At 39.0% G+C, this 27,648-nt stretch overlaps 1 protein-coding gene across 1 annotated transcript; it reads left to right on the top strand.

Annotated features, from left to right (window-relative positions):
- The first annotated feature begins 843 nt into the window (after positions 1-843).
- LOC108957467 lies at positions 844-25,919 on the top strand. Its single transcript, XM_039306862.1, has 3 exons — positions 844-1,225; positions 1,310-1,357; positions 25,239-25,919. Exons 1-3 carry the CDS (start codon positions 884-886, stop codon positions 25,917-25,919), a joined length of 1,071 nt encoding a protein of 356 aa, XP_039162796.1. The 5' UTR covers positions 844-883.
- The last annotated feature ends 1,729 nt before the right edge of the window (positions 25,920-27,648 follow it).

Genomic DNA, 27,648 nt, shown 5'->3' with positions numbered 1-27,648 from the left:
ACATTTGTGAAGTTAGTTGAGAAGTCTTACTCTATGTCACATTGCCAAGTAGAATTATCAAGAATTGTAGATTTGGATTTAAGATCATAGAGGTGGATTGATCCAAGTTGTTCTCTAACAAATTTAAGCATTATTATATCTAGTTACACGTGAAATCTTCATTCATGAGTGTCATATGTATCTTTTTGTTCGCCTTCAATTCCTGATTTCCTGATATGATTCTTCTCTCCTCTTCGTGATGGTCCAACTAGCACATAAGTGGTTCAAGACATCACTCTGGAATCATGCCACTAAACCAGGTACTCAAACCTGCCATGGTTTCTACATAAAAGGCACCTTATTTATCCATAGCTAGAGATCTCGAAACTCAAAGTTTAAAATTGACATTTTCAGAATATTACTATGAGATCATTGTTTTACCAATATCGACCGGCTCTTGATTCATATATTATGATACAACTTGATTCAATTCAAAGTCTAAACAATAAGTATTCATTAGGTGAATCTGTAAAAATTATGAATCAAAAACAGATTTATTGATCAATCGCTGAATCTACCCATTTTTCATAAAGAAAGAAAGGAACTATTTTTTTCTCATGACATTGGGTGCATTCGTGGATAGATCCATCTATCCTACAATGCAGGCATTTTGATTTTTAAGCCGCATGTAGTTTGCTTTCTTGAATCCACGATTTTCTTCTCAACTACTATAGATACATGAGAACCTGGCTGAAATGTGATAGACCTTTTGATTCCTCATTGTGGGAAAAATGTTTATCTAATGTTACATGCAGTACCTTTCATCAAAAGGATTGGAGAATCAAAGTTCAGACACGAATGCTCACTAGAGTTTGCAGAAGAACTTGTTCAAAAAAAAGAAAATATGAAATCCTCGAAAAGAGTCGAGTTTTTATTGACTTCAGGCATTATCCTTGACTCTGCATCTCGCGGAACCCATGAAATTGTCAAATTATGTCTTGACAATTATCCAGAGTTAATGTGGGACAACGATTTCCCAAAAGAATTGATGAGAGAAGTTGTGAAGGGACGACAAGTTGAGTTATTTAGACTAGTGAACGCATACAACAGAATTCCAAAACTGAGTGATGACATTTTTATGAACCGCGAACTGATGGAGGCAGTAGTAGAATGGTCACCTAGATGCGTATCAGCAGATGTTCCTGGAGCAGCTTTTCTTTTGCAGAACGAACTTCAGTGGTTCAAGGTTTGATCATTTTTTTTGTTTGTCACCCTTTTGTGCTCTTTTTATCTGAAATTAAATTGACAGGTGTTGGTTATTTTTCTTAAGGCACTGGAAGATAGGAGTGATCATTCCTTTAAAACTCTGAAATTTAAGGTCGGTTCACCTTATTTAATTGCCGTACTTTTGTTCTTTTTAATTTACGTTTACATTGATAGGCATCCTTTATTTTTCTGAAGGTACCGGAAAATGGGGGTGATCCTTCTTTTAGAAGTCTGAAATTGGAAGAAACGAAAGAAAGGGGAGGGAAAACATACTGGGAAATTTTTGTAGAGCAGCGTCAAGATTTGCTTAAAGAGGCAGGAAAGTGGATGAAGAATACATCATCATCTTGTAGCCTCATTGCAGCTCTCATTATTACGGTAGCAATCACAGCAGCTTTTACAGTTCCTGGGGGCTACGACAACAGTACGGGGATCCCAATTTTTCTAAAGAATGACTCATTCATGATATTCACAATTACAGACGCTCTCGCTTTCTTCTCCTCTGTCACTGCCACTGTGATGTTCTTGGCCATTGTTATTCCATGCTACACATTCGAAGATATTCTCTTCTCACTTCCAAAAAAGATGATAATGGGCATCACGTCTCTCTTCCTCTCTTTGGCCTTTACGTTGGTGGCGTTCGGCTCTGGTCTTACGATCATCCTCAGCGAAAGATTTAAATGGATTTACATCCTAATAACCTAGCTGGTTACCATCCCTGTTTGTTTTTTATTATACGTACAGTTTCCCTTGTACTTGGAAATGGTCGAATCCATTTATCGGCCTCGCCTCTACCATCCACTGAAGCCTAGGAAGAAAAGAGGGTGGGACTTCTTCAATTTCAGTCCAAAATTCTTTCGGATCAAAGCGTCATGAGGATTATGCAATGATGACTTTAATTTTCGATCATGTTACTGATGCTTAGTTTGATAAATATATTTGGATAGTAATAGTTGTTTCTTTCATAATAATTATGATTCTTAAGTTCTGATGCATGTTACTTTCGTGCTTAGTTTGAAAAATATATTTGGATAGTAATAGTTATGTTCCTTTACGTGTGAAGATATGAGTAAGAGTTGTGTTGTTTCACATGTAAAGGACTTGAATTTTGATTGATATATTTGAACTACGAGAGACTTTCTACCATGACATTAAAGGAAACAATCTTCGGGATATCAAAGGGTGCAAATGGCGAAGGGCATAATTGGAACAGGAAAGTTCCGAAACACCCTCTTGAGCTTCACATTTTTAATTAGTGTTTAGATCTATCGACAAACAAAATTAAAGCAATAAGATCTCAACCAATATTATGCTGATGGTTTTGATATTCCTCCACTTAGTTTCATCTAAAACCACTAGTGTTAAACTCATACAAAAGAGCTAGCCTCAAACTCATTCTGAATAAGGAGGCGAACATTCGTTATAAACTACTGATTTTTTCTTGGAAAAACATCATCATATATCTGAAGTTTAAGAGTGGTATTATTAGCTTGACAAGATGAACTAGTTATGTGAGTATCTTCTCCACTTGCCACTTTATGGAATAGAAAATTTCTAATACCATGAAGGAACCATGGATCCCAGAGACGGGGAAATCACCAAAAAAGTTGTCAATTTATTGCACTTGTATCAATTCAATTTTGAATTTTCAGTTGTGTCATTTAAGTTCTAAACATTTTTGCATTTTTTCAATGGAATTTATATGGCAAATTTTGGTCAAAAATCATTAACATGGCCACTAGCCCTCTTATCTTGCATAACTATTATTTAATAATTTTTTATTTGTTCTTTCCTTTTCTTTTCTTTACTTTCTTTTTTTGGATTAAGGGCCAAACAAAGGTCATTGACCAACTTTTGCCAGCCACAAGAGAGGGGCCATGTGCCCTCACCATGGCTAGAGAGGGCATCAAGCGAGGGCCACCACACCCTCGCCGGCCATAGCGAGGGCCCATGAGCCCTCACCTAGAGCAGCCTATGAGGGCATTGCGATCCTCAATGAATGCTAGTTGGTCCTCACTCTAAAAAAAAAAAGAGTAGAGAAAAGAGAACAAAAAAATTATTAAAAAATACCCAGCTCACCACCGACTGGATCACATAGCATGGCCATCATTTATATTAGTAATTTCCATCCAAAATTGACCTAATAGACTTAATTAGTAAAATGTAAAAAGGTTTAGCACTCAATTGATACAATTGAACTATTTAGAACTAAATTAGTACAAGTGTAATGTGTTTAGGACTTTTTTCATAATTGTCCCCTTGAGACAGATTTGCTATCCCATAAATATACGGCTACCTCAGCCTTATATAAGGGATTGCCTTTTAGCCTTCAAACACCATAAATCCAGTTCATAAAACTTTGGAATTTAGATTATTTTTGTTTGTTGACGAGTAGTTACTTCCATGAAACCCTCACATCCTCGAAATAACTACCAACTTTCTTCTCACGGAGAAAAACAAAACTATACACTTTCTTCCCATGCATAACCACCAAACGTACACGCTACTACCTGTAGCATATGTAGAATCGAGATCCTCTACATTAAGGGCGCAAATTTACGTCTTATTTACCAGAATAACAAAGACATAATGCCATTGCCGAAAACTCAAATTACAACCTATTCTAAGGAATACAGCGGGAGCCTCCTCCTGATGGTCTCAGAAACAGTTTCAGGCAAACAAACCGGGCAAGAATCAAGAAAAGGGCAGTGAAGAAGTTCATGAGCAGCTTTGTTCCTCTCTCTTGGTATCCACTCCAACTTCCAGGAGCTAACGACGGCGGAAGAAACTCCGTAGTGCAGGAATTATAATGTGGTTCGTCACGTTGAAAAACGTCAAACTGGTTTTAGAAGAGCTCCTGAATCTTTTAAAAGCATATAACTTGTTCACATGACTGAGATTTATCATCTAATTTTATTTTCCTCGTTCTTCCCAAGTTCCCATACATCTGTGGTGTAACTGCCGTACTTCTTCTTCTTCCTCCTCCCCGACCCAAATGTCCCGGCCATTAGAGTTGTTCTGCTCGTCTGTCACCACCACAAGCTGTCGTGGTCGCCAACATCCTGGCCACTTGATCTCCTCCACTCCGCTCATCTCTCTCTCTCTCTCTCTCTCTCTCTCATGCCCTAGGCCATGGAGATCAAGGTGGCCGTTCGTGTGCATGAAGGTCTCTGTTGTAGCGCGAGGCCAACGGCCTCCATGGCCGTAATTTGGATTGACATTAGAATGTAATTTTAGGCGTGTTTGAGCGAAAGTGCTACCAAAGATGGATTATCTCCAGATCTTATTTGGGCCACGCTTACACAAAATGACCAACTTCAATCTTGCTTGGGCCATACATATTTTACGTGAAAAGGACCAACATCTGTGGCCCATACAGTGGACCAAAGTAGGAAATTCAACGAGTTCTGCCGTGTCAAATGTATCATTTTCGGGGTGGATTTCCAAACTTTTCTTTTTCCATGCTTAATCAGATCTTTTTCCATTTGTATGATCTCATCATTTCATTGCACATACGTGGACTGATCAACAAATTAGCACCAACCACCATGACATAAGAGAGGTGTCGTTGTTCAAGATCATTTTCTCTTTTTCTTTTATTGCCTTCTTGAACGAGCAATTAGGACTCCAATAACTATTTAGCAAATTCAAATTACAATAAGCATTATATAGAGAATTCACTAAACAGTTAATAATATAATTTCAGTATAAGAAGTCCCCATGCTTCCAAGCCTCCAATGCACTGAACGTCATGACATCGTGCTCAGCTAGACTAATTATTGGGCACACCTCTGATAAATACTTCGTTAGATTTAGCATGGTCAGATAGAAGAACATCTTCTGATGCCACTGTTTAAAGTCCACTCCGGTGAATTTCTCATGTTTCTCATTAGCTATAACTAGAGGTATTAGACAAGGTTCGTTGAACTATCCTTCTAGAAATTGAGCCAAAAGCCATTTGGTCTATATTGTTCTGAAAAACAGTCCGGGCATACAAATCATATGACTTGTACCCGCACCACCAAAATTGGTGTTGGCCTAAGGGCCCGTAGCATTGGTTGTACAAATTCAAACCTTGAGGGTTGAACATCTTCCATAGCAACGGTCGATTCGACCATAGGAACATCTCCTGAAGCATTCTGGACATTGAAGAGCACTTGACTATTTTCAGCCATCTTAATAATCTGACAAGAACAACAAACAATGAGCGAACTAATCGCCTTAAGACTATTGGAATATAATCCAAAGAAAGCAAACTGTTTGTTGCAATTAGAACATCAATGTAAAGAAGACAATAATAGCTTTATAATATCTTTCTTTTTATGTAAACTTACAAACCTTGGAGATGAAGAAAATAAGATATCACTAGAAAAATAACATAAAATTGGAGATGATGTATGGATATCTAAATCTCTTTAAGGGGATTAGTTCCTACCAATAGTGTTCCGCAGATTCACAAATTATGCCTCCCAAGATACAACACATCGAACCTGTTTGGATTAACACTATGCAAACATGACTCAGTCAAATCGTTCAATTGAACCAGCACATCCAAAAAAAATAAGAAGAGTAGAGTAGTATTTCATCTCTTTTGGAATCGTAGTCTCGAATTGTTCTAACGAAAAACCTTCTGTTGAAGCTCTATGCTCTTATCTATTTATAGAGTTTTAAAGTTCATGAACAGAAGAGATACATGAATAGACGCATGTATCTAAGAAATTCATGAATCAAGAGATACGTGAATCCAATGAATCCAAGAGATTCATGAATCTAGAGACACATAAATTCAATAAATATATGAATTAAAAGATATATGAATCTAGGAAATTCATGAATTCAATAGATATGTGAACAGAAAAGACGTATCTTAATTTGTTGGTTTTTGTTAATCTATTAACCATAATTATAACACTCAGAAGCAGAAGCTATCCTCCCAATCAGTTTCATGATGAGGGAAGAAGATGAAGATCTGCAAGGAAGAAATGATCCATAACCAACACAGTCCAATTTCGGTGGCCCCATCACCTCTATGCTTTCATTGGCCCTTGATGTCTTCCATATCACTAATGGCTTGGATCATTGCAAGAGTTCTGTGCCTGGATGAATGCCTTATTGTTAAATCTAGAAATCAATCACTTTTGACATACTTTTGGAATTTGTTAGCAGATTTATGGGTAGTCTACTAGATTGATGGATGAACCTTCCACTAGTTGACCAGAATACTTTTCCGGCCTAGGATTTTAACCAAGTTAAACAGATTCTTTATCTATATTTCATGGGCAGCTCAGAAGACCTCCTAGAACAAAAGAGAACGTAGTTCTTCGAAAGAAATTGCTGCTCGAATTAAAAGGAAGGACTTTGACAGGCACTTTAAAGAAATGAAGCTTTACTATGCTCTAGGCGGAGATATAGCTTTGAAACCCGGTTTCTTGTCTTCCTATCAAAGCAAATTGCTAATTTGGTAGACAAATTCTTCCAGAGCTAAATTAGAAGAACCCTTGAAGCATCACATGGGGAAATCCAACAAGGTGTTCATGCTGCTCTTGATGAGCAACACCTACGTAAGAAGGCATTAAAAGAATTTATAGAAAACAACAAAGCTCTTGATAAAGCTTGCAAAAAGTTGGGCTTGAAATCATATGTGGTCATAAGAATTTGTCTTGTGATTGCTTAAATAAGAAAGAGAGATTTGAAGAAGTACTCTTCTAAATGGAGAAAAGAGGCGAATGAAAATTTCTCAGGAAGAGTAAGTAAGAAAGAAGTAGCAGCAACAGGGGAAAAAAAAGAGAAGAAGTCAAATCTCTTATTTGTTGACGCAAAGGGCATTTCACCAAAAATTGCCAATAGGAAAATTGCCATTAGGCAAAGAAGAGCAGAATGAATCTTGTGAATGCTGTTGAAAAAAGGACGGTCATCTCTCTTGAAGAAGGCGACCTTGAATCTATTTTCTCTCTTGAAGATGGACCATTGATAAAACCATCTGCATCATCGAAACATTCTCGGAAATAATGATGTTGAGTCTAATCAACCCGATGATTTAGAAGAACCAAGTGATGGTCTCTATTTCTTCTCTCACGAATCCCAGAATATCCAAGAATCCCAAAAAGATCCAAACACCCAGAGTATCCGAAGTGGTAGTTCAAGAAACGTCTTGATCAAGCCATACGTTCCAAATATGATAAACTCATTTCTGTAATAGCCCTCGTAGACACAAGTGTAGTGCTTCTATTCTTGACCCAAGAATCTTTCCTGAAGATTACTGAGAATTACACACAAGGTATTCTACAGTTCCTTCAAAAACATTCTCTGGCTGGCGCTTGCTTGTTATGATTTTAAGCAACCATCTTTTGTTTAAGAATGGTACGTGGAGCGTACCTTTTCTTGTCAAGACAGAGAATTATTTATGTTGACCTCGGGTCTCTAACTTTGGCTGCATCTATCAAGTGTATTCAAGTAGACTACAACTAGAAATTCTCTGCCTCCACCTGATTTATAAATCTTGATTTTTTCGCTCGAACTGATTTTCCACAAATTTTGGAAATGACAAAATATTTTAAAACAATCAAATTTTCCTCTTCAGTGGGTATAACCAACAAAATTGGTGAAAAATCATCAATAAACACCACATAATACCAAAAGTCTTGTGACAAAGAAACTGGGTTGGTCCCCATATATTACAATGTATCTTGTCCAAAAAATGGGAACATTGAAATCAGAGGAATGAAATGACAATATAGCGCTTTTTCTAATTTGACAGAAATAACATTGTTTGTTGATAGATATAACATTGTTTTTTATGGTGCGTGATTACAATCCAATAGGAAGACCTCGTCTGTCATGCTTCTGTTTTCACGTTGCCACGTTGCTTATAGCTTTGAAGCTCTCACGGTTTTATTCCTCTTAGGGCAGCCCATACTACCCCAAGAAAACGCGTATGTACAATTAGAGAGCTCATTGCCTTATAAGGTAGCCCAGACCTCCCTCTCTAGGCGATGTGGGATAAGAGATGGACCCCTTCCTTGCGCACGTGAGGCGCGAATGTACTGCCATCCCTCCTCCCCACGCACCACTGCTCGGGCCATCACACTCTCCTCACCCGCGTACTACCGAGGCGATCTTAGTCTATCCCTCCGTACTGCCCCGGGTCTGGGTCGTCACATTCTCCACCCCTTAGAAGCACAGCGTCCTCGCTGTAGCCCCACATGCGGTCGGGAGTCAGCTCTGATACCACTTGTAATACCCTGGGTCTCCACTGTACACATATTGTCTACTTTGGACACTAAGTCCTCACGGTTTTATTTCTCTCAGGACAGCCCATACTACCCCAAGAAAACGCATATTGCAAGGATAGAGGTGTGGACACACCGCCATCCCTCTCCCAAGCCAATATATTGTCCTCTTTGGTACATACACGTTCTGAGCCTGTGGGAGGAGGAAACAAAACCTTGAGGGAGGTTTTGCGACTCTTATGGAGAGCGTATGTACCAAAGAGGACAATATATTGGCTTGGGAGAGAGATGGTGGTGCGTCCACGCCTCTGCCCCTGCAATACGCATTTTCTTGGGGTATTATGGGCTGCCCTGAGAAAAACAAAACTATGAGGACTTAGTGTCCAAAGCGGACAATATGTGTACAGTAGAGACCCAGGGTGTTACAAAAGGCGCGTGGTTGTTTCCAAGGCCTTTCGAGCAAACTGAAAACTTCATTTGCATCTAAAATAGGTTGACCAACGGCACTTAAACTGATTACAGATGATCTTGAATCCTCTAAGATAGACAGCTAAGGATTTAGTCCCTCTTTCAATAAGTTGCAATTCTGCAAGGAGGTCAAATTCCAGAGCGATAGAGTTTTGAGTGTAATGCTCCGCTAGAGCCTTCCATACCTATGAAGCTGTCTTAAGCCCTACCACAAGTCCAAGAACTTCTTCACAGAGGCTAATGATGACCTAAGATTCGGCAAGATCAGCCGTTCTCTCGATCAAGTTTTGGTGGAGGAGCAGCTCTTTGCTAGTAGGAAACCTTGAATATGTTGAGTTTCAACTAGGGACAATACTCGAGTCTCCCAGAGAAGATAGTTGTTGTCATTAGCTTTAATATGACAAACTTTACCCGTTGAGATTTAAGGGAAAAGGATATTTGGCAGCAGCAACCATTGGCGTAGCCTGTAGGGAAGAGTTCTGCGTGCTCTTATCGAGTTTTGATACTATATAGACAAACGACAGCAGAAAAGAATTTGATGGCATTCATTGGTAGAGGTCCAGATATATATACAAGAGAAATAATGATTCATGATTCTTTGAAAAAAATTCCAAATAAGGGCCTAGAGTACTCTCATTTCTCAAATAAGGATATAAAGTAGACATTATTTCAAATAAGGACCCGAAATGTCATCGTTTTCTCAAATAAAGACATGAAGTAAAACTTGTTTTAAATAAAAGCTTGAAGTAATCATATAAATATCATAGAAAGGCCTAACCTTGTTGGCCAAAGGGCATTGTTGTCTTTTCCTTTTATTTTATTTTCCCCTCTTCCCTTTGCTAACTATGGCAGAGGTCATTAAACTCAGGCAAGGGTTGCCCTTGTCAGCGTTGGCAAGGGCATCCCTCACCTAAGGCTGGTGATTCGCCGGCCATTGATGAGGCATGGTAATGGCCGGGGGAGGGAAGAGGAAAAAGAAAAAAAGAAAAAACAAACAAAGGAAAAAAAATAACATAATTTTTTTACTAAAATACCACTTCTCCGATGGTCGGAATAGTCATTGGCTAGCCAAAAGTTCTCATTTGAGATGATTTGACTACTTTAAATCCTTATTTGATATAATGTTTACTTTGGGCCTTTATTTGAAAAAATGAGGGTGAAATTTTTCCTGATGCTTTTAATAAACAAAGTTTAAAAACAATTCAATTAACTTATATTATAAGATCAAATAAAAAATAAAAGCAACTTGGCATCAAATCTATCATGTGCGGTTGTTACCGAAATCATTCTGATTTGGTTTAGGTTTAGCACGTGTTGAATGTGTGGATCAATATTCGTGTTATCGGAAAATGAGTTATGAAATAGATTTTTAAACACGTAGTTTGTTTGTACTCTTATTGACTAATTTTGATACTTTAAGTAGCCATGTTTTGGTTAAGAATGTTATGAGGCGCCTCCATGGCGCCTCACGGTGGCTCCTCATTTTTGTTCGAAATTCAAGATCAAACCTCTGTTATTAATAACTCCAACTGACAAAATCACAAATCTTTATTTTAGGCTTGTATGCTTTCTTCCATATTCGTATCATCATCACAGTGGCTGGATAGCGTCCTAAGTGAGCCATCGTGAAAATAAAATAATAATCACAAAGAGCTCAACTCCAATGCCATCGGAGTTACGTTTCTCCTATAATGGAACTCGCACCCTCTATCATCGACGTAATTTTGGGTCCCAACTCATCTTAATCTAAACGTCAATGACGGGGAAAAAAGGGAAAGTCCCATATGCTCGTAGTCTTGGGACCAAAATAAAGTAGCAAGTATAAGCAGGGACTGATAAATTGTGATGTGGAATTAACGATGATAAATTGCAATTTGTCAAACCTATAATATTTTTTTCTGAACTTGACACCACGTTAATGTATGATACATTGATACCCAATGCTGAATCACAATTCCGCAAACGATTTTCGTGGACATGAGAGTTAATGTACCAAATTTATTGTCAGAATTAACTGTGAGGTCCAATTGATCATTTCTATCAATTGTAGATAACCGATTTGTCATCATTAAAAGTGCTCATTAACTAAAAGGGAAATTTTCGACCACTAAATAAATAAATAACAGGGAAATGACATACATGAGTTGTTAAGTGGTGTCAACAATTTGGTTCAGGTTTTCATAATACCAAAACTGAAGTGAACCAAATGGGATGTGTGCATGTTTTGATAATGGAGGTCCTACAATTTGTCATAAAAGCGTAATTGAGTCTTTAAACCTTCAAAAGTGCAATTAAGTCTTCAAATTTATCACGAAAATGCAACTGAGCAAACTTTCAAAAAATGCAATCCTTCCATTAACTCCATCCAACTTAACAAATAAAAAATGCTAACGAGTTTTATGGTTTGATTGCAATATTTGAAAATTTTCGCGACAATTGCACTTTTATGATAAATTTTAGGACTTTTAATACACTTATCTCTTTCTTTTTTTCCCTCCTCCTTCTTCCCTTCCCACCTTTTGTCACAGCAGCAACAGCTCCAAAAAAAAAAAAAAACATCTTTGGCGATATTTCCTCATTCCTGACATAGAGGGTTCGCTTTTGAACAAGCAACACTCCGATTCAGCTTTTCGAGCCTTCCCAAGCTGCTCAAATGCGGGCATAAAATCCAACTCTTCTACACAAACATACATTAGCCCACTAGCAAAGCGGCAAAGCAGGGAGGGGCGGTCCGGAGGAACAGGAACTTGCTGCGGAGGCCGAGGTAGACAAGGCCGTTCCAGCGGGGGAGCCCACCAGCTGATGAGGAGGCCGATCAAGACGGCGAGCCAAATCAGGACTGCGCATAGCAAGACGCCGACGAATGTCTCGGTCATATACGGGTTCCTCATGAAATTGACGAGATTGAAGAACGAGGAGTCCTCCATGATCCCTTGTGGATGATTAGGCAATGATGACGTTTTGAGCAATTGTTGGCGTCAATGGAGGGAGCTAAATGTGGGTTCCAATCGTCCGTATCCCAAGTAAAAAATAAGATGAAACTGAAATTTGACCCGAACCGAACCAAATCGAACCATCAAACTATCTAATTCCTTTACTTATTGCCTAAATCATATAATACCAGAATCCAAAAGACCCAAAAAATGTATTCGATTCGAATCAGATATTTTTGACACCCTTTGTTAGACCTATGACACCTATTGCCTCCTGTTGCTTATGCATCTCTAAAACATAATTATTGTGGTTCACAATCTTGAAATTCTGCCATCCAAAAGGAGGGCTATATTGTCTCTAATTATATTCTTTCGTGGCTTGGCTTGCATAATGAGACATTGGTTTTGTTGAAAATAGGATTTGTTGGTTTGACGCACGAACAAGCAAAAAATTATCGATGTACATTCCTAGTTTGCGTCTAATTTCTAGCTTGGGTCAGGTAATTCCAAATCTAAACATGGGAGTGTGTAGAGCAAATGTGCTTTCAACCGTAACAATCGATTTTGCATAAAAAAAAGTGCTGAAGATGGTGTAGTTTGAGGTTGACCCATATAACTCATGTGACTATAGGTTTTGTTTCTGCCATGTGGCCATGGCAAGCGAAGTTGTTAAGGATAGGCTACATCCGCATAATTCCTTTTGAAAATACCAAGATGCTATTGTGATCTAGTATTGTAATCTGACAAAGTTAATTCATGATTGAGAATTTTTTGTGAAATCAGTCTGTAGTGGAAGCAAAGAGCCAGGCCAAACTCGCTAAGGGGTGCGTGGGGATTTCACCGCACCAGACGGACTTGTGTAATTCTGCAGTTTTTTCTTTTCAGTATTTTCTTGAGTTGTCTTTTGGCTCCTATTTCTAAGGCCTTTTGAGAGCGCAGGTATTTGAGATACTCAGTTTGGGCGATGGTCGTATGTCGGAAAGTTCGAATTGCTATTTATACTTTGTTAACATTGAAGAAAGTAAGTTGGGGGTTGCCTTGGGCTTTTTCGGCATGCTGGCTTGGAGGGGGTTGTCAGAATAACATATTGAAGTCAAGGTTGCATTTGAGAAGACTTGGAGAAAGTCTTTAGAAAAATATAAAGAATTTGGAGTTAAAGGTGTTTTCCAAAATGTAAACTGTTTTTGATAAATTGTATTTTAAAGGCTCTTTATGAACTACTTTAAGTAAAATGGTGTTTGAAAAATTACATTTACAAAGAAGTTTTATAGTAAAAAAATTATCAAAAGAAAAATTAAAAAATTGACCGGCAAGGGCAGCGGCCGCCGGCAACCTCCAACCTGGATCCGAGGCAGCATGGTCGCGCGATTTCATCTCGACCTCCAACTACCTCGGATCCGGGGGCGGCGAGGTCGCGCGACGCCATCTCGACCTCCAACGGAGTGCCCTCGCCTTTAAGACACTTCTCAAAGCTGAAAGCCTAAGGTAAGTTGGGGGTTGCCTTGGGCTTTTTCGGCATGTTGGCTTGGAGGGTTAGTAAAAATTTTCTTCCGAAATTGTCCTCGTTAATTTTATGTTTTTCCGGTTTTACCCCGACCATTGTTCATCATCTTCGTCTTTTGCTTCTCTCTGCAGATCTGCGTGACTAGCATCTACGCGCAGTTGTCGGTGAAGTGTAGGGGGTTCGGTGAAAGGCAAGCAGTGCAGCGAAGGACAGGTGGTCCGACTAGGGTCCCACGACCCTTTGACAAGGGTCACTGTGCGGAGGACGCCAGCAACCCAGATTACGTGCAGATCTGGTCTTGCGGATCTGGGTCGTGGCAACCAAAATGTGGGTGTCGATGACCTCCGCGGCGCGGTGGGTCGCGTGATAGCGCAGTGAGGGTTGCGGCGACTAGATCAAGCGGCACCGACGCGGCCGGTCCACCAAAATGCCACCTCCAACGCACTCGCTTCTCTCTCTCATCGAAACACAGATTAGGTTGCAAGGTCGCGCGATGCCGCCGCGACCCAGATCCGGGGGTGGTGCAGTCGCACAACCCCACCGCGACCTAGATCCAGGGCGGCGAGGTCCTCCCGCGACCTCGATGCCCTAGATCTAGGTTGCTAGAGGTCGAGGCGTTGTCGCGCAATGCATGCGACCTCGCCGCCCGATCCGAGGTAGTTGGAGGTCGAGATGGCGTCGCGCGACCTTGCCGCCTCAGATCCAAGGTCGCTGGAGGTTGCCGGCAGCCGCTGCCCTTGCCGGTCAATTTTTTTAATTTTTCTTTTGATAATTTTTTTACTATAAAACTTCTTTGTAAATGTAATTTTTCAAACACCATTTTACTTAAAGTAGTTCATAAAGAGCCTTTAAAATACAATTTATCAAAAACAGTTTACATTTTGAAAAACACCTTTACTCCAAATTCTTTATATTTTTCTAAAGACTTTCTCCAAGTCTTCTCAAATGCAACCTTGAATTCAATATTTTATTACCTTAAACACAACATAACTCATCTCTGTTCTGTCTCGGTACTTACTGATATTGCTAGTATGAGTACCTAGAGGGGGGTGAATAGGTGCCTAAACACTTTATCGATATACGAAAGCAATTCTTAACATATGATGGAAAGTAAATTCTCTCTTAATTAACAAAATGAAATACGATTGAGGTAGAGAGAGTGAGGAAGAGAAAATTGAACACAGGATTTATAGTGGTTCGGCTTATTCCAAGCCTACGTCCACTCTTCGCACCGACAGCCCCACCGGCTGGATTTCACTATGATTAAAAGAGAAGTTACAGCACAGCTTTGCCTTGATTCCACAGTGTAGATGTTTTACCACACCTCCTCAAGGTCTCTCACAAATATAGACTCTCTTTTGTATACAAGTATTTGCTCAAGAGATTTATCTAAACAAATAGGAGCTTCGACTTTGGAATTCTTCTATCGCGCACACTCGAACAACTAAGAACATCTTCCTTATATACTCCTTTATGCCATCATACCCGTTGGCACTTACCAAAGGAATTCCTCCAATCTACCCGTTGGACGGAATCAATTAGGAAGATTGTTCGAGCTATTAAAGGAACGTGTTGATAGCCCATCAATCCTGTTCGCCCATACAATCGGATCTTGGTTTCCATAAGTAGAACCTTCCAATAATATTTAGACAATCATCGAATCTTCAGTCATTGAATCAATCTTGATCAATCAAAGGATTCTTATACGTCTTCTCCAACCACGAGATCTTCTCCATATGATAAGGTTAAATCAACAAAACATCCGGTTCTCGATAACCTTTCTTCAACGGATTAGAGACTCACAATGAGGATAGACTTTGAGTCTTGAGTCCGGCAGTCCGGAAGTCTTCAAACTTTAACTAACGAGTCCGCCGACCTTCGACTAGACTCGATGGAAACGTTTTGTCAACTTCAAAACACTTCACGAAGATTTCTCCAACAATCTCCCACTTTTTGATGGTGACAAAACCTTCCTGCAGATTTGGATAACTTTGACTCCGCAAAACATTTCTCAAACACATATGCATATCTTATAGAGATGAATGGCTAAAAGATTAACACTAGAATCTGCAACCACAGAAAATAGGTTAGTCTAGTATATAATAAAACCATCCATAAGATATCAATACTTGTTAATAGAAGCAGTCAAGTCCAAGTCTAGTTCAGATCTCATCCAGACACAAAACAAAGTCAAAGTCTGTCAAAAACAGTTTGTCAAAAACAGTTAAACAACAACACAATCCAACAAACAGTTAAAAAATGATTGAAAGTTTTTGATCAAATCATGCATCTCTCCCCCTTTTTGTCATCATTAAAAAGGATGAGATGAAGTCTTGGGAATGCGTAGACAAGCTGAAATCTTCCATAGACTCGAACGATGCCTTCCACCTTTTAAAGTCTTCCTTCAAATTGTACAACCTCCTCACTCTTGGCATTGGCCTGATTCTGAATAGAGAGGGCTTGCATCTTATCATTCAATGAATAGGAAGAAGCTTGACTTTCAGTCTTCAAACTTTGAACCTCACATCCCAAGGCATAAATCTGACCTTTCATCTCCAAGAGAGTATCCATGATTCTGCGAAAATTTGCTCCATTGTCAGTCTGAGTACTTGCTTCAGCTCGATCTGTAGAAGATGGAAGATCAGCATAATCTTGCAGATTTGGCGATGACACTTCATGACCTTCCTCTGGAAATTGAGATGCATAAACATCTTTTGGGTCTGCAGGCGAGCGACTGACTCCTTCACTTGCATCAGGATATCAAGACGTCATTCCTTTCTCCCGATCTCCCCCGTTTCCATGCCTACGAGTGGAGAAGAGATTTCCTCGGGTTCTCCTTCTTCTCTTCTTTCTTCTTCGAGTCTTTCTTCCTCTCGCTTCTTGCTCGCTTCTCTTTCTTCTTCTTCCTTCTCCTCTCGCTTCTCTTTCTTCTTCTTCCTTCTCCTCTCGCTTCTTTCGTCTTTTGTTCCGATTCTTTCGTGGAACAGACGACCTAAATTCTTCAAGGCCATTGCAGAGATGGTGATGTCTTCGTCATCATCTTCATCCTCAACGAGGAGAGCTCTTCTTCTCTTTGATGAAGTAGCCATGGGCTCCTTCCCTTTTTCTCTTAGCAGCAGAAGAGAGTTGATGAGATTTGGCAGGAGTCTTCTCCTTGAATTTCTCCAATTCATTGCTCAGTTCCTTCAGACGCATTTTGGTCACCATTTTCAGTCCTACCACCATATGATCGCATGATCGAACACAAAAGATTTGCGGAGGCTGAATATTCGATGTCCGAATAACTTCGTAACAAGGCTTGGGTAAGGGAGTTGACCTCTCGTCCTTCATCAGCTCTATACATGTGAAACATAACAGTATGAGGAAGAGAAAACTTACCACCAGAGGATGGCATACATCAACTTTGCCTCGAGCTTGAAACATCGCTTGGAAGTTGATTTCGGCCGAAGGCAATTGATCACAATCTTGTGAAGCAAGATGTTGAATGCATTCATCCGTGAGTAGGTGATCTTTTCATCCGTTCTCCTGTCCTTCACCGTTCAAGTGTGGCCCCAGCAATGGAAACTTTGATTGGTTGATATCTCGCCTCTCAACTTCTAACACATCTCGCCAAAGATATTCATATCCACAACATAGTCTTGTTCTTTAACATCAAGGAGAATCTATTCGCATCCAAAAAGCTAAGATTTGAATAGAAATATGCAGTCAATTCAGCATAAGCCTCAGTTGAGTTAGAGCAAAACTTTTCAAGTTGAAGATAACTGAACTTTTCCCTCAAGTTCACTTTCACATCATCTAGAAAATCAAAGTCCACACTCCTAGGTTTATTACCCCACGCTTCAGCAATTTTGAGTACGCAGATCCTTTTGTTCCTTTGATCTGAACAAATCTCCCCTTTTTCCTTGAATTTCAGCCGCAATACCCATTTTCGATTGAAATAGACTAAACAAATTGTCATCGTCATTCCCATCTACAGGATTCGGTCCCCAGTCACAAGGATCACTTGGGATATTCGCAAGGGTTTCCTCAGCCACCCCTTTACGAGCGATTCCCAAACTTTCCATTTTTCGTAGAAAGATATATTCGTTCCTATATCCTTTGTCTCTAAGAAACTCATCAACATAGTTCAAAGGAGTGCGAATTCCTTTTAAGGCACGATATAGCTTGTAAATAAAAGCGGGCTTTTGAACTCTTACGGGGTCTGCATCCTCGATGATTTCTTCTTGATGCTGATGAACACCGCCTTGAGGACTAGATGGAGAAGACTGACGCTGCTGAGAATGTTGTGGGCTCGGTTGCTGATCTGGAGTAACTTCATCTTCAGTAAGATCGAAGTGCGTAGGCCCCTCACTCATTCTTTGTGGTCCCCTGCTTGCGATTCTTGAGGACTTTCGTGAAGATGACATATTTCTCAGTGTTTGGAAGATTCCTTGCTTGACTTTCCCAGAAAAAGATGACAACTTTTTGAAGATTGAGCGAAGAAGACAAACGGGAATTGAGGATCAATGCTTTCTAGGGTTTTTGAGAGAAAAGTGAATAGAAAAATGAAGAGAAATCAACAGTGCACAATCGGTTAAAAAGAAGAGTAAACGAACCGTCACAAAGGAAATAAAAATATGCCTTTTCAAAATAACTGTCTTTATCCGCAAATATAGTTATTTCAAAAATAACTTCCCTTTTGAAAATGAATCGATGCAATATTTACGTTAATTAAATATAGCAACAATTTAAACATAGCCTGATGATCGTACCTTTTCAAGATAAGATTGGAGAGAGAAAGACTTACAGTCTGACGGTCGAGCCAAGACTGTAGATAAAGTCTTGTAAGCCTGAGTCTGAAAGTCTTTAGACTTTGATATCCTCATACCTCAAAATGTTGAGTCTGGAGCGTATAGACTCAAATTGATTTTTCTCCAAAGGCTTTGTGAATATATCCGCCGTTGATTCTTTTGAGTCAACAAATTGAATTGAAACATCCCCATTTTGAACATGGTCTCTTATAAAGTGATGTCGAATCTCTATATGCTTTGCTCTTGAGTGGAGAATTGGATTTTGGTGAGGTTGATAGCGCTAGTGTTGTCGCAATTAATCTCCGTGCATGAGTCTTCAATTTCAAAGTCTCTTAGCTGTTGTTTTATCCATAGAATTTGCGAACGGTAGCTTCCAAGAGCTACATACTCGCTTCGTTGTTGAAAGAGACACGGCGCTTTGTTTCCTTGAAAACCAAGACACTCACTGCTTCCAAGCAATTGGCAAGTTCCCCGAAGTGCTCTTTCTATCAACTCGCAACCGGCCGGATCTGCGTCTATCCCCGAAGATTAAAGTCTCCCTTCTTAGGATACCAAAGGCCGATGCTTGATGATGAAGCCACATATTTAATGATACGTTTCGTAGCACTGAGATGAGATTCTCTAGGATTTGATTGAAACCTAGCACAGATGCAAACACTCAACAAAATATCAGGTCTACGAGGCGAAGATAAAGAAGAGATCCAATAATGCTCTGTACAGCTTTTGATCAACTTTCTTCCCTTCTTCATCTTTGTCTATCTTTAAAGAACTTGACATTGGAATGTCGACCTTTTTGCACTTTTCCGTCAAACTTTTTGACAAGATCATTAGCATATTTTTCTTGATAAATAAAAGTTCCTTCCTCCAATTGTTTTACTTGAAGACCAAGAAAGAATGTTAGTTCTCCCATCATACTCATTTCAAATTCATCCCGCATAGACTTAGAAAATTTCTTGCCTGATTCTCATTAGAGGATCCGAAAATAATGTCATCCACATATATTTGAACAAGTAAGAAACTTTTGTTTTCCTTCTTGATAAATAAAGTCGTATCTACTTTACCTTTGACAAAACCATTTTGTATTAGGAACTTACTTAATCTGTCGTACCAAGCCCGAGGTGCTTACTTTAAACCATACAAAGCCTTTTTCGATCCAAGACCGAGTCTGGCTTCTTTGGGTCTTCAAACCCAGGTGGTTGTTCCACATAAACTTCCTCATGGATAAATCCATTTAGGAAGGCGCTTTTAACGTCCATTTGGAATAACCTGAAATTCTTATAACAAGCAAACGCAAGTAATAGTCGAATAGCTTCTAACCTTGCCACTGGAGCATAAGTCTCATCATAGTCTATTCCTTCTTCTTGCGTATATCCCTTGGCCACGAGTCTTGCTTTATTTGGTACGACTTTTCCTTTCTCGTTCATCTTGTTTTTGAAAACCCATTTAGCTCCAATAGCAGTTTTACCTTTTGGTTTGGATGTCAATTCCCAGACATCATTTATGCTGAACTGTCTGAGCTCTTCTTGCATAGCTTCAATCCAACTTTCATCAGATAAAGCTTCTTCTATGCTCTTTGGTTCAGTTTCAGAAACGAGTGCCATAGCACTAGACTCTTCTCGCCTTTTGGATATGGTGCGAATTCCTTCATTAATTTCGCCGATTATAAGATCTTTGGGATGACTGGACTTATGCTTCCAGTTACTCGTTGATCTGTCCGGTTGATGATCTCTTTCTTTGTTTGGATCTTCACGAACATCTTGAAGCCGGTTTTCCGTTTTCAGTCCGAGATGCTTCTTGAGTTGTAGACTTTGGAGGGTGGGGAGCGGGTTCGGACTCTTCTTGATGAGTCGACTTGATTCATCTTGTGTTGAGTCTTGAAATTTGACATTCATTGACTCCTCCACAAATGCGGCTCTTCTTATTATAGACTCTGTAGGCTTTGCTTGATGTAGAATATCCAAGGAAGATACCTTCATCCGATCTTTCTTCAAACTTACCAACTTGATCTTTTGCATTTTTCAATATAAAACATTTGCAACCGAATACATGAAAGTATGAAATAATAGGCTTCTTTTCTTTGAATAACTCATAAGGGGTTTTCTGAAGAATAGATCTTAAGAAGACTCTATTGATGATATAGCATGCTGTTGAAACAAACGATTTAAAATCGAGAAGAAATTTTACTTTCAATTAAAAGAGTTCTAGCCATTTCTTGAAGAGATCTGTTCTTTCTTTCCACAACTCCATTTTGCTGAGGAGTATATGGAGAGGAAAACACATGCTTACGGCCCGATTCATCACAGAATTTTGTAAAATCTTGATTTTCAAATTCACCTCCATGATCTGTTCTTATACTAGATATAACACATCCTTTTTCATTTTGAACCATTTTAGCAAATTTTTCAAAATATGAAAAGGTTTCAGACTTACTTGCAAGGAAATATACCCAAGTAAACGGGAGTAATCATCAACAATTACTAGGCAATACTTCTTACCCCCAATACTTTGAGTTCTGGTTGGTCCGAAGAGATCCATATGCAGCAACCGTAGTACATGATTAGTAGAGACATAATTAATTGGCTTAAAAGAATTTCTTACTTGCTTTCCCAGAATACATGGAGTGCATGAATCAGTCTTTTGGTATGGCAATCTGGGTAATCCTCGAACAAGCTATTTTGAAGAGATTTTGGCTAATTGCTTCATGTTGACATGACCAAGCTTTTTGTGCCATAAGCTTGCTTCGTCTTGAATTGAGATAAGGCATTGCGATTCATTTGGTTTCACATCCGAAGATAGATATTTCCATGTCTTCGACCCATGAAAGACTGGTAGAGTCTTTGCCGATTCCAGAACATGTTCCTTCTTGAAAGAAGATCTTGAAACCAGTCTCACACAATTGACTAATGCTGAGAAGATTGTAATGAGTCCTTCCACTAAGGAAACATTACTTATTGTGAGAGTTCCAATTTTCACGGTTCCAAATCCCACAATACTTCCTTTGCTGTTTCCTCCAAATGAAAATTTTCCATCATTTACTTGAACAAGCTTTATGAAGCAATTTGAGTCTCCTGTCATGTGTCTTGAGCATCCACTGTCAAGATACCACTTTACCTGTTTCTTGACGGAGACCTGCATTTAAAATAAAGTCTCAAGCTTTCTTTGGTACCCAAATTTTCTTGGGTCCTTTGGTGTTAGTAATATAAACAATATTAGCCCATACTTTCTTAACAGGTTTTTCCATACCATAGGACACTCTTTTTCAAAGTGATCCGGATCAAGCACTTAGAACATCCGAGAGCATTTCTACCTACGGTTTTACAAAAACTTTCTTGAAGTGATTTTTGTAAACCTCACTCGAGAGTCTTTTCTTAATTCTTTCTTTTACTTTAGGAAAATCAATCAAGGGAATTGTTTCTTCTGTCATACCTAGACCGGACTTATTGAAGTAAGGTCTTTGTCTTTGAAAGAATTTTCTCAAGTTTTTCAGACCCTATAGAAAATTTCTTTGATATATTTGATAAGTCTGTTTTTTAAAAAAACATTTTCTTTTAAAAGATTATCTTCATTTTCTTTAAGATTGGAAACAGACAAGTCTAGACTTTTAACTCTTTCTGCTAAAACATTTTCCTTTTGTTTTAGAGCTGAGTTTTCTTTTTTCAGTTCGGAAATTCTTTTGAGAGAAGTCTTAAGACTAAAGCATAGTTCATCAATATATTTAGAAACTTTAACAGGAATTTTAAAATCACTTGCCTCAAATTCACTGTCTGAGTCTGATCCTAAGTCTGATCCAGAGTCTGAGTCTGATTGTGCCATCAGACATAGATTGGCATATTCATTATCACTTTCTTCACACTCGGTTACCTCCCGTGTTTCGGCTTTGAGAGCTTTTCGAAATTTTTCAGCTTTTCCTCTCTTCTTCTTCGAAGAGGACAGTTAGGCCCGATGTGTCCCTTTTTCTTGCATTCAAAGCAGACTACATCTTTATTTGGTTCCTCATCATCAATAGACTTGGTCTCTGTCTTTGAAAGCTTTGTTTCTTTGAGTTGAACCTTCTTCCTTTTCTATTCAGTTTTCTGAATCTTCTTATCATGAGAGCAAGCTCCTCATCGTCCATATCATCTTCAGAATCTGCAACATCGAATCATCATTTGATTTTAATGCAATGGATTTCTTACCTTTTGGATCTTCATCTTCATTGATCCTTTCCACTTCATAGACTGAAGAGTTCCAATCGGCTCGTCGACGGATAGTGGCATGATTCTCTGCGTCTCTCTTATCGAAGTCTTTATGTGATTCCAATCCTCGGAGAGTCCACGCAGTAGCTTGTTTACCTTCATGGGATCAGAAGTTGGTTGACCTTGATTTTCAAGACCATTCACAATATCTCGTAAAACGACTAAACATGTCGATATTGATTCTCCCGGTTTCATTCTCAAGGCTTCATATTGACCGAGAAGAATGTTGATTCTTGTTTCCTTCACTCGACTGTTCCTTCATAGGTGATATGCAATTTGTCCCAAACTTCTTTTGCTGTACCACAAGAAGATATTCTATTATATTCAGTTGGTGATAAAGCACAATATAAGGAGTAAATTGCTTTTGCATCGAGTGTCGTCTCTTGATTATTTCTTCCCCGAGACATTCCGCTGGTTTCTTCGCTTTCTTTTCCTCTTTCGAGACTGATGCAGTGGTAGGAGTAATTCCTTTTCTACAACGTCCCATTCCGAGGATCCTTTGATCGAAGGAAAGCTTTCATCTTGTTCTTCCGGATGTTGTAATCCTTTCCATCAAAGTAGGGTGGTCTGGGTATTGCTTGCCCTTCCATCGCCCCGGTGCTAGCATACTAGCCATGGATCTTTAACTCTAAAGTAAAACACTTCAAACAAAGTGAGTAAACGGGCTCTGATACCAATTGATATTGCTAGTATGAGTACCTAGAGGGGGGTGAATAGGTGCCTAAACACTTTATCGATATACGAAAGCAATTTTTAACATATGATGGAAAGTAAATTCTCTCTTAATTAACAAAATGAAATACGATTGAGGTAGAGAGAGTGAGGAAGAGAAAATTGAACACAGGATTTATAGTGGTTCGGCTTATTCCAAGCCTACGTCCACTCTTCCGCACTGACAGCCCACCGGCTGGATTTCACTATGATTAAAAGAGAAGTTACAGCACAGCTTTGCCTTGATTCCACAAAGTGTAGATGTTTTACCACACCTCCTCAAGGTCTCTCACAAATATAGACTCTCTTTTGTATACAAGTATTTGCTCAAGAGATTTATCTAAACAAATAGGAGCTTCAGACTTTGGAATTCTTCTATCGCGCATACCTCGAACAACTAAGAACATCTTCCTTATATACTCCTTTATGCCATCATACCCGTTGGCACTTACCAAAGGAATTCCTCCAATCTACCCGTTGGACGGAATCAATTAGGAAGATTGTTCGAGCTATTAAAGGAACGTGTTGATAGCTCATCAATCAATCGTGTTCGCCCATACAATCAGGATCTTGGTTTCCATAAGTAGAACCTTCCAATAATATTTAGACAATCATCGAATCTTCAGTCATTGAATCAATCTTGATCAATCAAAGGATTCTTATACGTCTTCTCCAACCACGAGATCTTCTCCATATGATAAGGTTAAATCCTGAACAAAACATCCGATTCTGGATAACCTTTCTTCAACGGATTAGAGACTGTCAATGAGGATAGACTTTGAGTCTTGAGTCTGGCAGTCCGGAAGTCTTCAGACTTTAACTAACAGAGTCTGCTGACCTTCAGACTAGACTGATGGAAACGTTTTGTCAACTTCAAAACACTTCACGAAGATTTCTCCAACACTTCTCTCCTCTTCGTGGTGGTCTAACCAGCTCTTAAGTGGTTCAGGACATCACTGGAATCATGCCACTAAACCAGGTATTCAAACCTGCCATGGTTTCTACATCAAAGGCGCCTTATTTTATCCATAGCTAGAGATCTCGAAACTTAAAGTTTAAAATTGACATTTTCAGAATATTACTATGAGATCATGGTTTTACTAATATCGACCGGCTCTTGATTCTTATATTATCATACAACTTGATTTAATTCAAAGTCTAAAAATAAGTATTCATGAGGTGAATCTGTAAAATTATCAATCGAAAACAGATTTATTGATCAATCGCTGAATCTACCCATTTTTCATAAAGAAAGAAAGGAACTCTTTTTTTTCTCATGACATTGGGTGCATTCGTGGATAGATCCATCTATCCGACAATGCATGCATTTTGATTTTTAAGCCGCATGTAGTTTGCTTTCTTGAATCCACGATTTTCTTCTCAACTACTATATGTAAATGAGAACCTGGCTGAAATGCGATAGCCTCTTTACCCTTTTGATTCCTCATTGTGGAAAAAATGTTTATCTGATGTTACATGCAGTACCTTTCATCAAAAGGATTGGAGAATCAAAGTTTAGACACAAATGCTCACGAGAGTTTGCAGAAGAACTTGTTCTGAACAATCAAAATATGAATTCCTCGGAAAAAGTCAAGTTTTTATTGACTTCAGGCATTATCCTTGACTCTGCCTCTCGCGGAACCCGTGAAATTGTCGAATTATGTCTCGACTATTTTCCAGAGTTAATGTGGGACAACAATTTCCCAAAAGAATTGATGAAAGAAGTTGTGAAGGGACGACAAGTTGAGTTATTTAGACTAGTGAACGCATACAACAGAATTCCAAAACTGAGTGATGACATTTTTACGAACCGCGAACTGATGGAGGCAGTAGTAGAATGGTCACCAAGATGTGTATTAGCAGATGTTCTGGAGCAGCTTTTCTTTTGCGAAGGAACTTGGTTTCAAGGTTTGATCATTTTATTTGTTTGTCACCCTTTCGTGCTCTTTTTATCTGAAATAAAATTGATAGGTGTTGGTTATTTTTCTTAAGGCACTGGAAGATAGGAGTCATCCTTCTTTTAAAACTCTGAAATTTAAGGTCGGTTCACCTTATTTAATTGCCGTACTTTTGTTCTTTTTAATTTACGTTTACATTGATAGGCATCCTTTATTTTTCTGAAGGTACTGGAAGATACGGGTGATCCTTCTTTTAGAAGTCTGAAATTGGTAGAAACGAAAGAAAGGGGAGGGAAAACATACTGGGAAATTTTTGTAGAGCAGCGTCAAGATTTGCTTAAAGAGGCAGGAGAGTGGATTAAGAATACATCATCATCTTGTAGCCTCATTGCAACTCTCATTATTACAGTAGCAATCACTGCACTTTTTACAGTTCCTGGGGGCTACGACAACAATACGGGGATCCCAATTTTTCTAAAGAAGGACTCACTCATGATATTCGCATTTGCAGACACTCTCGCTCTCTTCTCCTCTGTTACAGCCACTCTGATGTTCTTGACCATTGTTACTCCATGCTACACATTCGAAGATATTCTCCACTCGCTTCCAAGAAAGATGATAATGGGCATCTTTTCTCTCTTCCTCTCTTTGGCCTTTACGTTGGTGGCGTTTAGCTCTGCTCTTACGATCATCCTCAGCGAAAGATTTAAATGGATTTACATGCTAATGACCGCGCTGGCTGCCATCCCTATTTGTTTTTTCTTATACATACAGTCTCCCTTGTACGTAAAAATGGTCAAATCCGTCTATTGGCCTCGCCTCTACCATACACTGAAGCCTAGGAAGAAAAGAGGGTGGGACTTCTTCAATTTCAGTCCAAAATTCTTTCGGACCAAAGCGTCATGAGGATTATACAATGATGACTCTTTAATTATGAATCATGTTACTGATGCTTAGTTTGATAAATATATTTGGATACTAATAGTTGTTTCTTTCATAATAATTATGATTCTTAAATTCTGATACATGTTACTTTCATGCTTAGTTTGAAAAATATATATTTGGATTGTAAGAGTTGTGTTCCTTTACGTGTGAGGATATGAGTAAGAGTTGTGTTGTTTCACATGTAAAGGATTTGAATGTTGATTGATATATTTGAACTAAGAGAGACTTTCTATCATGATATTAAAGGACGCAATCTTCGGGACATCAAAGGGTGCAAATGGCGAAGGGCATAATTGGAACAGGAAAGTTCCGAAACACCCTATTGAGCTTCACATTTTTAATTAGTGTTTAGATCTATCGACTAAACAAAATTAAAGCAATAAGATCTCAACCAAAATTATGCCGATGGTTTTGATGTTCCTCCACTTAGTTTGGTCTAAAACCACTAGTGTTAAACTCATACTAAAGAGCTAGCCTCAGACTCATTCAGAATAAGGAGGCAAACATTTGTTATAAACTACTGAATTTTTTTTGGAAAAACATCATCATATATCTGAAGTTTAAAAGTGGTATTATTAGCTTGACAAGATGAATTAGTTATGTGAGTATCTTCTCCACTTGCCACTTTATGGATTAGAAAATTTCTAATACCATGAAGGAACCATGGATCCCAAAGACGGGGAAATCACCAAAAAAGTAGTAAATCTATTGCACTTGTACAAATTCAATTCTGAATTTTCAATTGTGTCATTTAAGTCATAAACCTTTTTGCATTTTTCGATGGAATTTATATGGCCAATTTTGGTCAAAAATCATTAACATGGTCGCTAACACTCTTATGTCGCATAACTAACACTGATATGGACATTTTTTAATTTTTTTAATTTGTTCTTTCCTTTTCTTTTCTTTACTTTCTTTTTTTGGACTAAGGGCCAAACAATGGTCATTGGCCAACTTTTTCCAGCAACAAGAAAGGGGCCACGTGTCCTCACTGTGGCTGGAGAGGGCATCAACCGATAGCCACCACACCCTTGTCGGCCATAGCAAGTGTCACACCCCGAACCCCGAGATGCGTGAATAACCCGCCATGGTCATGTAAATGCGACATTCCCAAGTAGTGTCGCCGACCCCATTCAATTATTATGCGCGTGCGGAACGTATTAAGAAACCCCTAACAAAACTTACGAAATAGGACAGCAGGAAAAACCAATTCAAAATCAAACCAACATACTTTCATATATCATCATTCCAGAGTTTACATACACCAACAGAATCAGAGATTATATGCACCAAAGATGGGCCAGAGTTCATGTGCATCAAAAAGGGTCAGTCTACACAACATGGATTGGTCCTCCAAAAAGGCGAACAGTCCTATGACTACTAGTCGGACTTGTTCGTCGATCCCACATCTTCCACTTCTGACTGCACTGGGTCTGGAGACGATGGGTTGTCGACCCTACCATCAGGAAGGTCAGCTACACCTTCACCCAAAATAACATCCACCATAGCAAGTGAAATATCAAAACTATCGAATGGACCAATTCTAAAGCCATTGGCCCCAAAATGGAACCATGCCTTAAACCTATGTGGTACCCTAACATCCTCGGTCTCCTGAACCCATACGGTGGTCCTGATCAGCTCATAGATCAAATGGCTCCCAGGGTCAGGAAAACTGTGCACCTGCTTGATA

This window comes from Eucalyptus grandis, chromosome 2, assembly GCF_016545825.1.
Source record: "Eucalyptus grandis isolate ANBG69807.140 chromosome 2, ASM1654582v1, whole genome shotgun sequence".
Classification (NCBI taxonomy): domain Eukaryota; kingdom Viridiplantae; phylum Streptophyta; class Magnoliopsida; order Myrtales; family Myrtaceae; genus Eucalyptus; species Eucalyptus grandis.
Note: the sequence above shows the minus strand (reverse complement) of the source record. Positions and strands in the feature narration are given on the sequence as shown.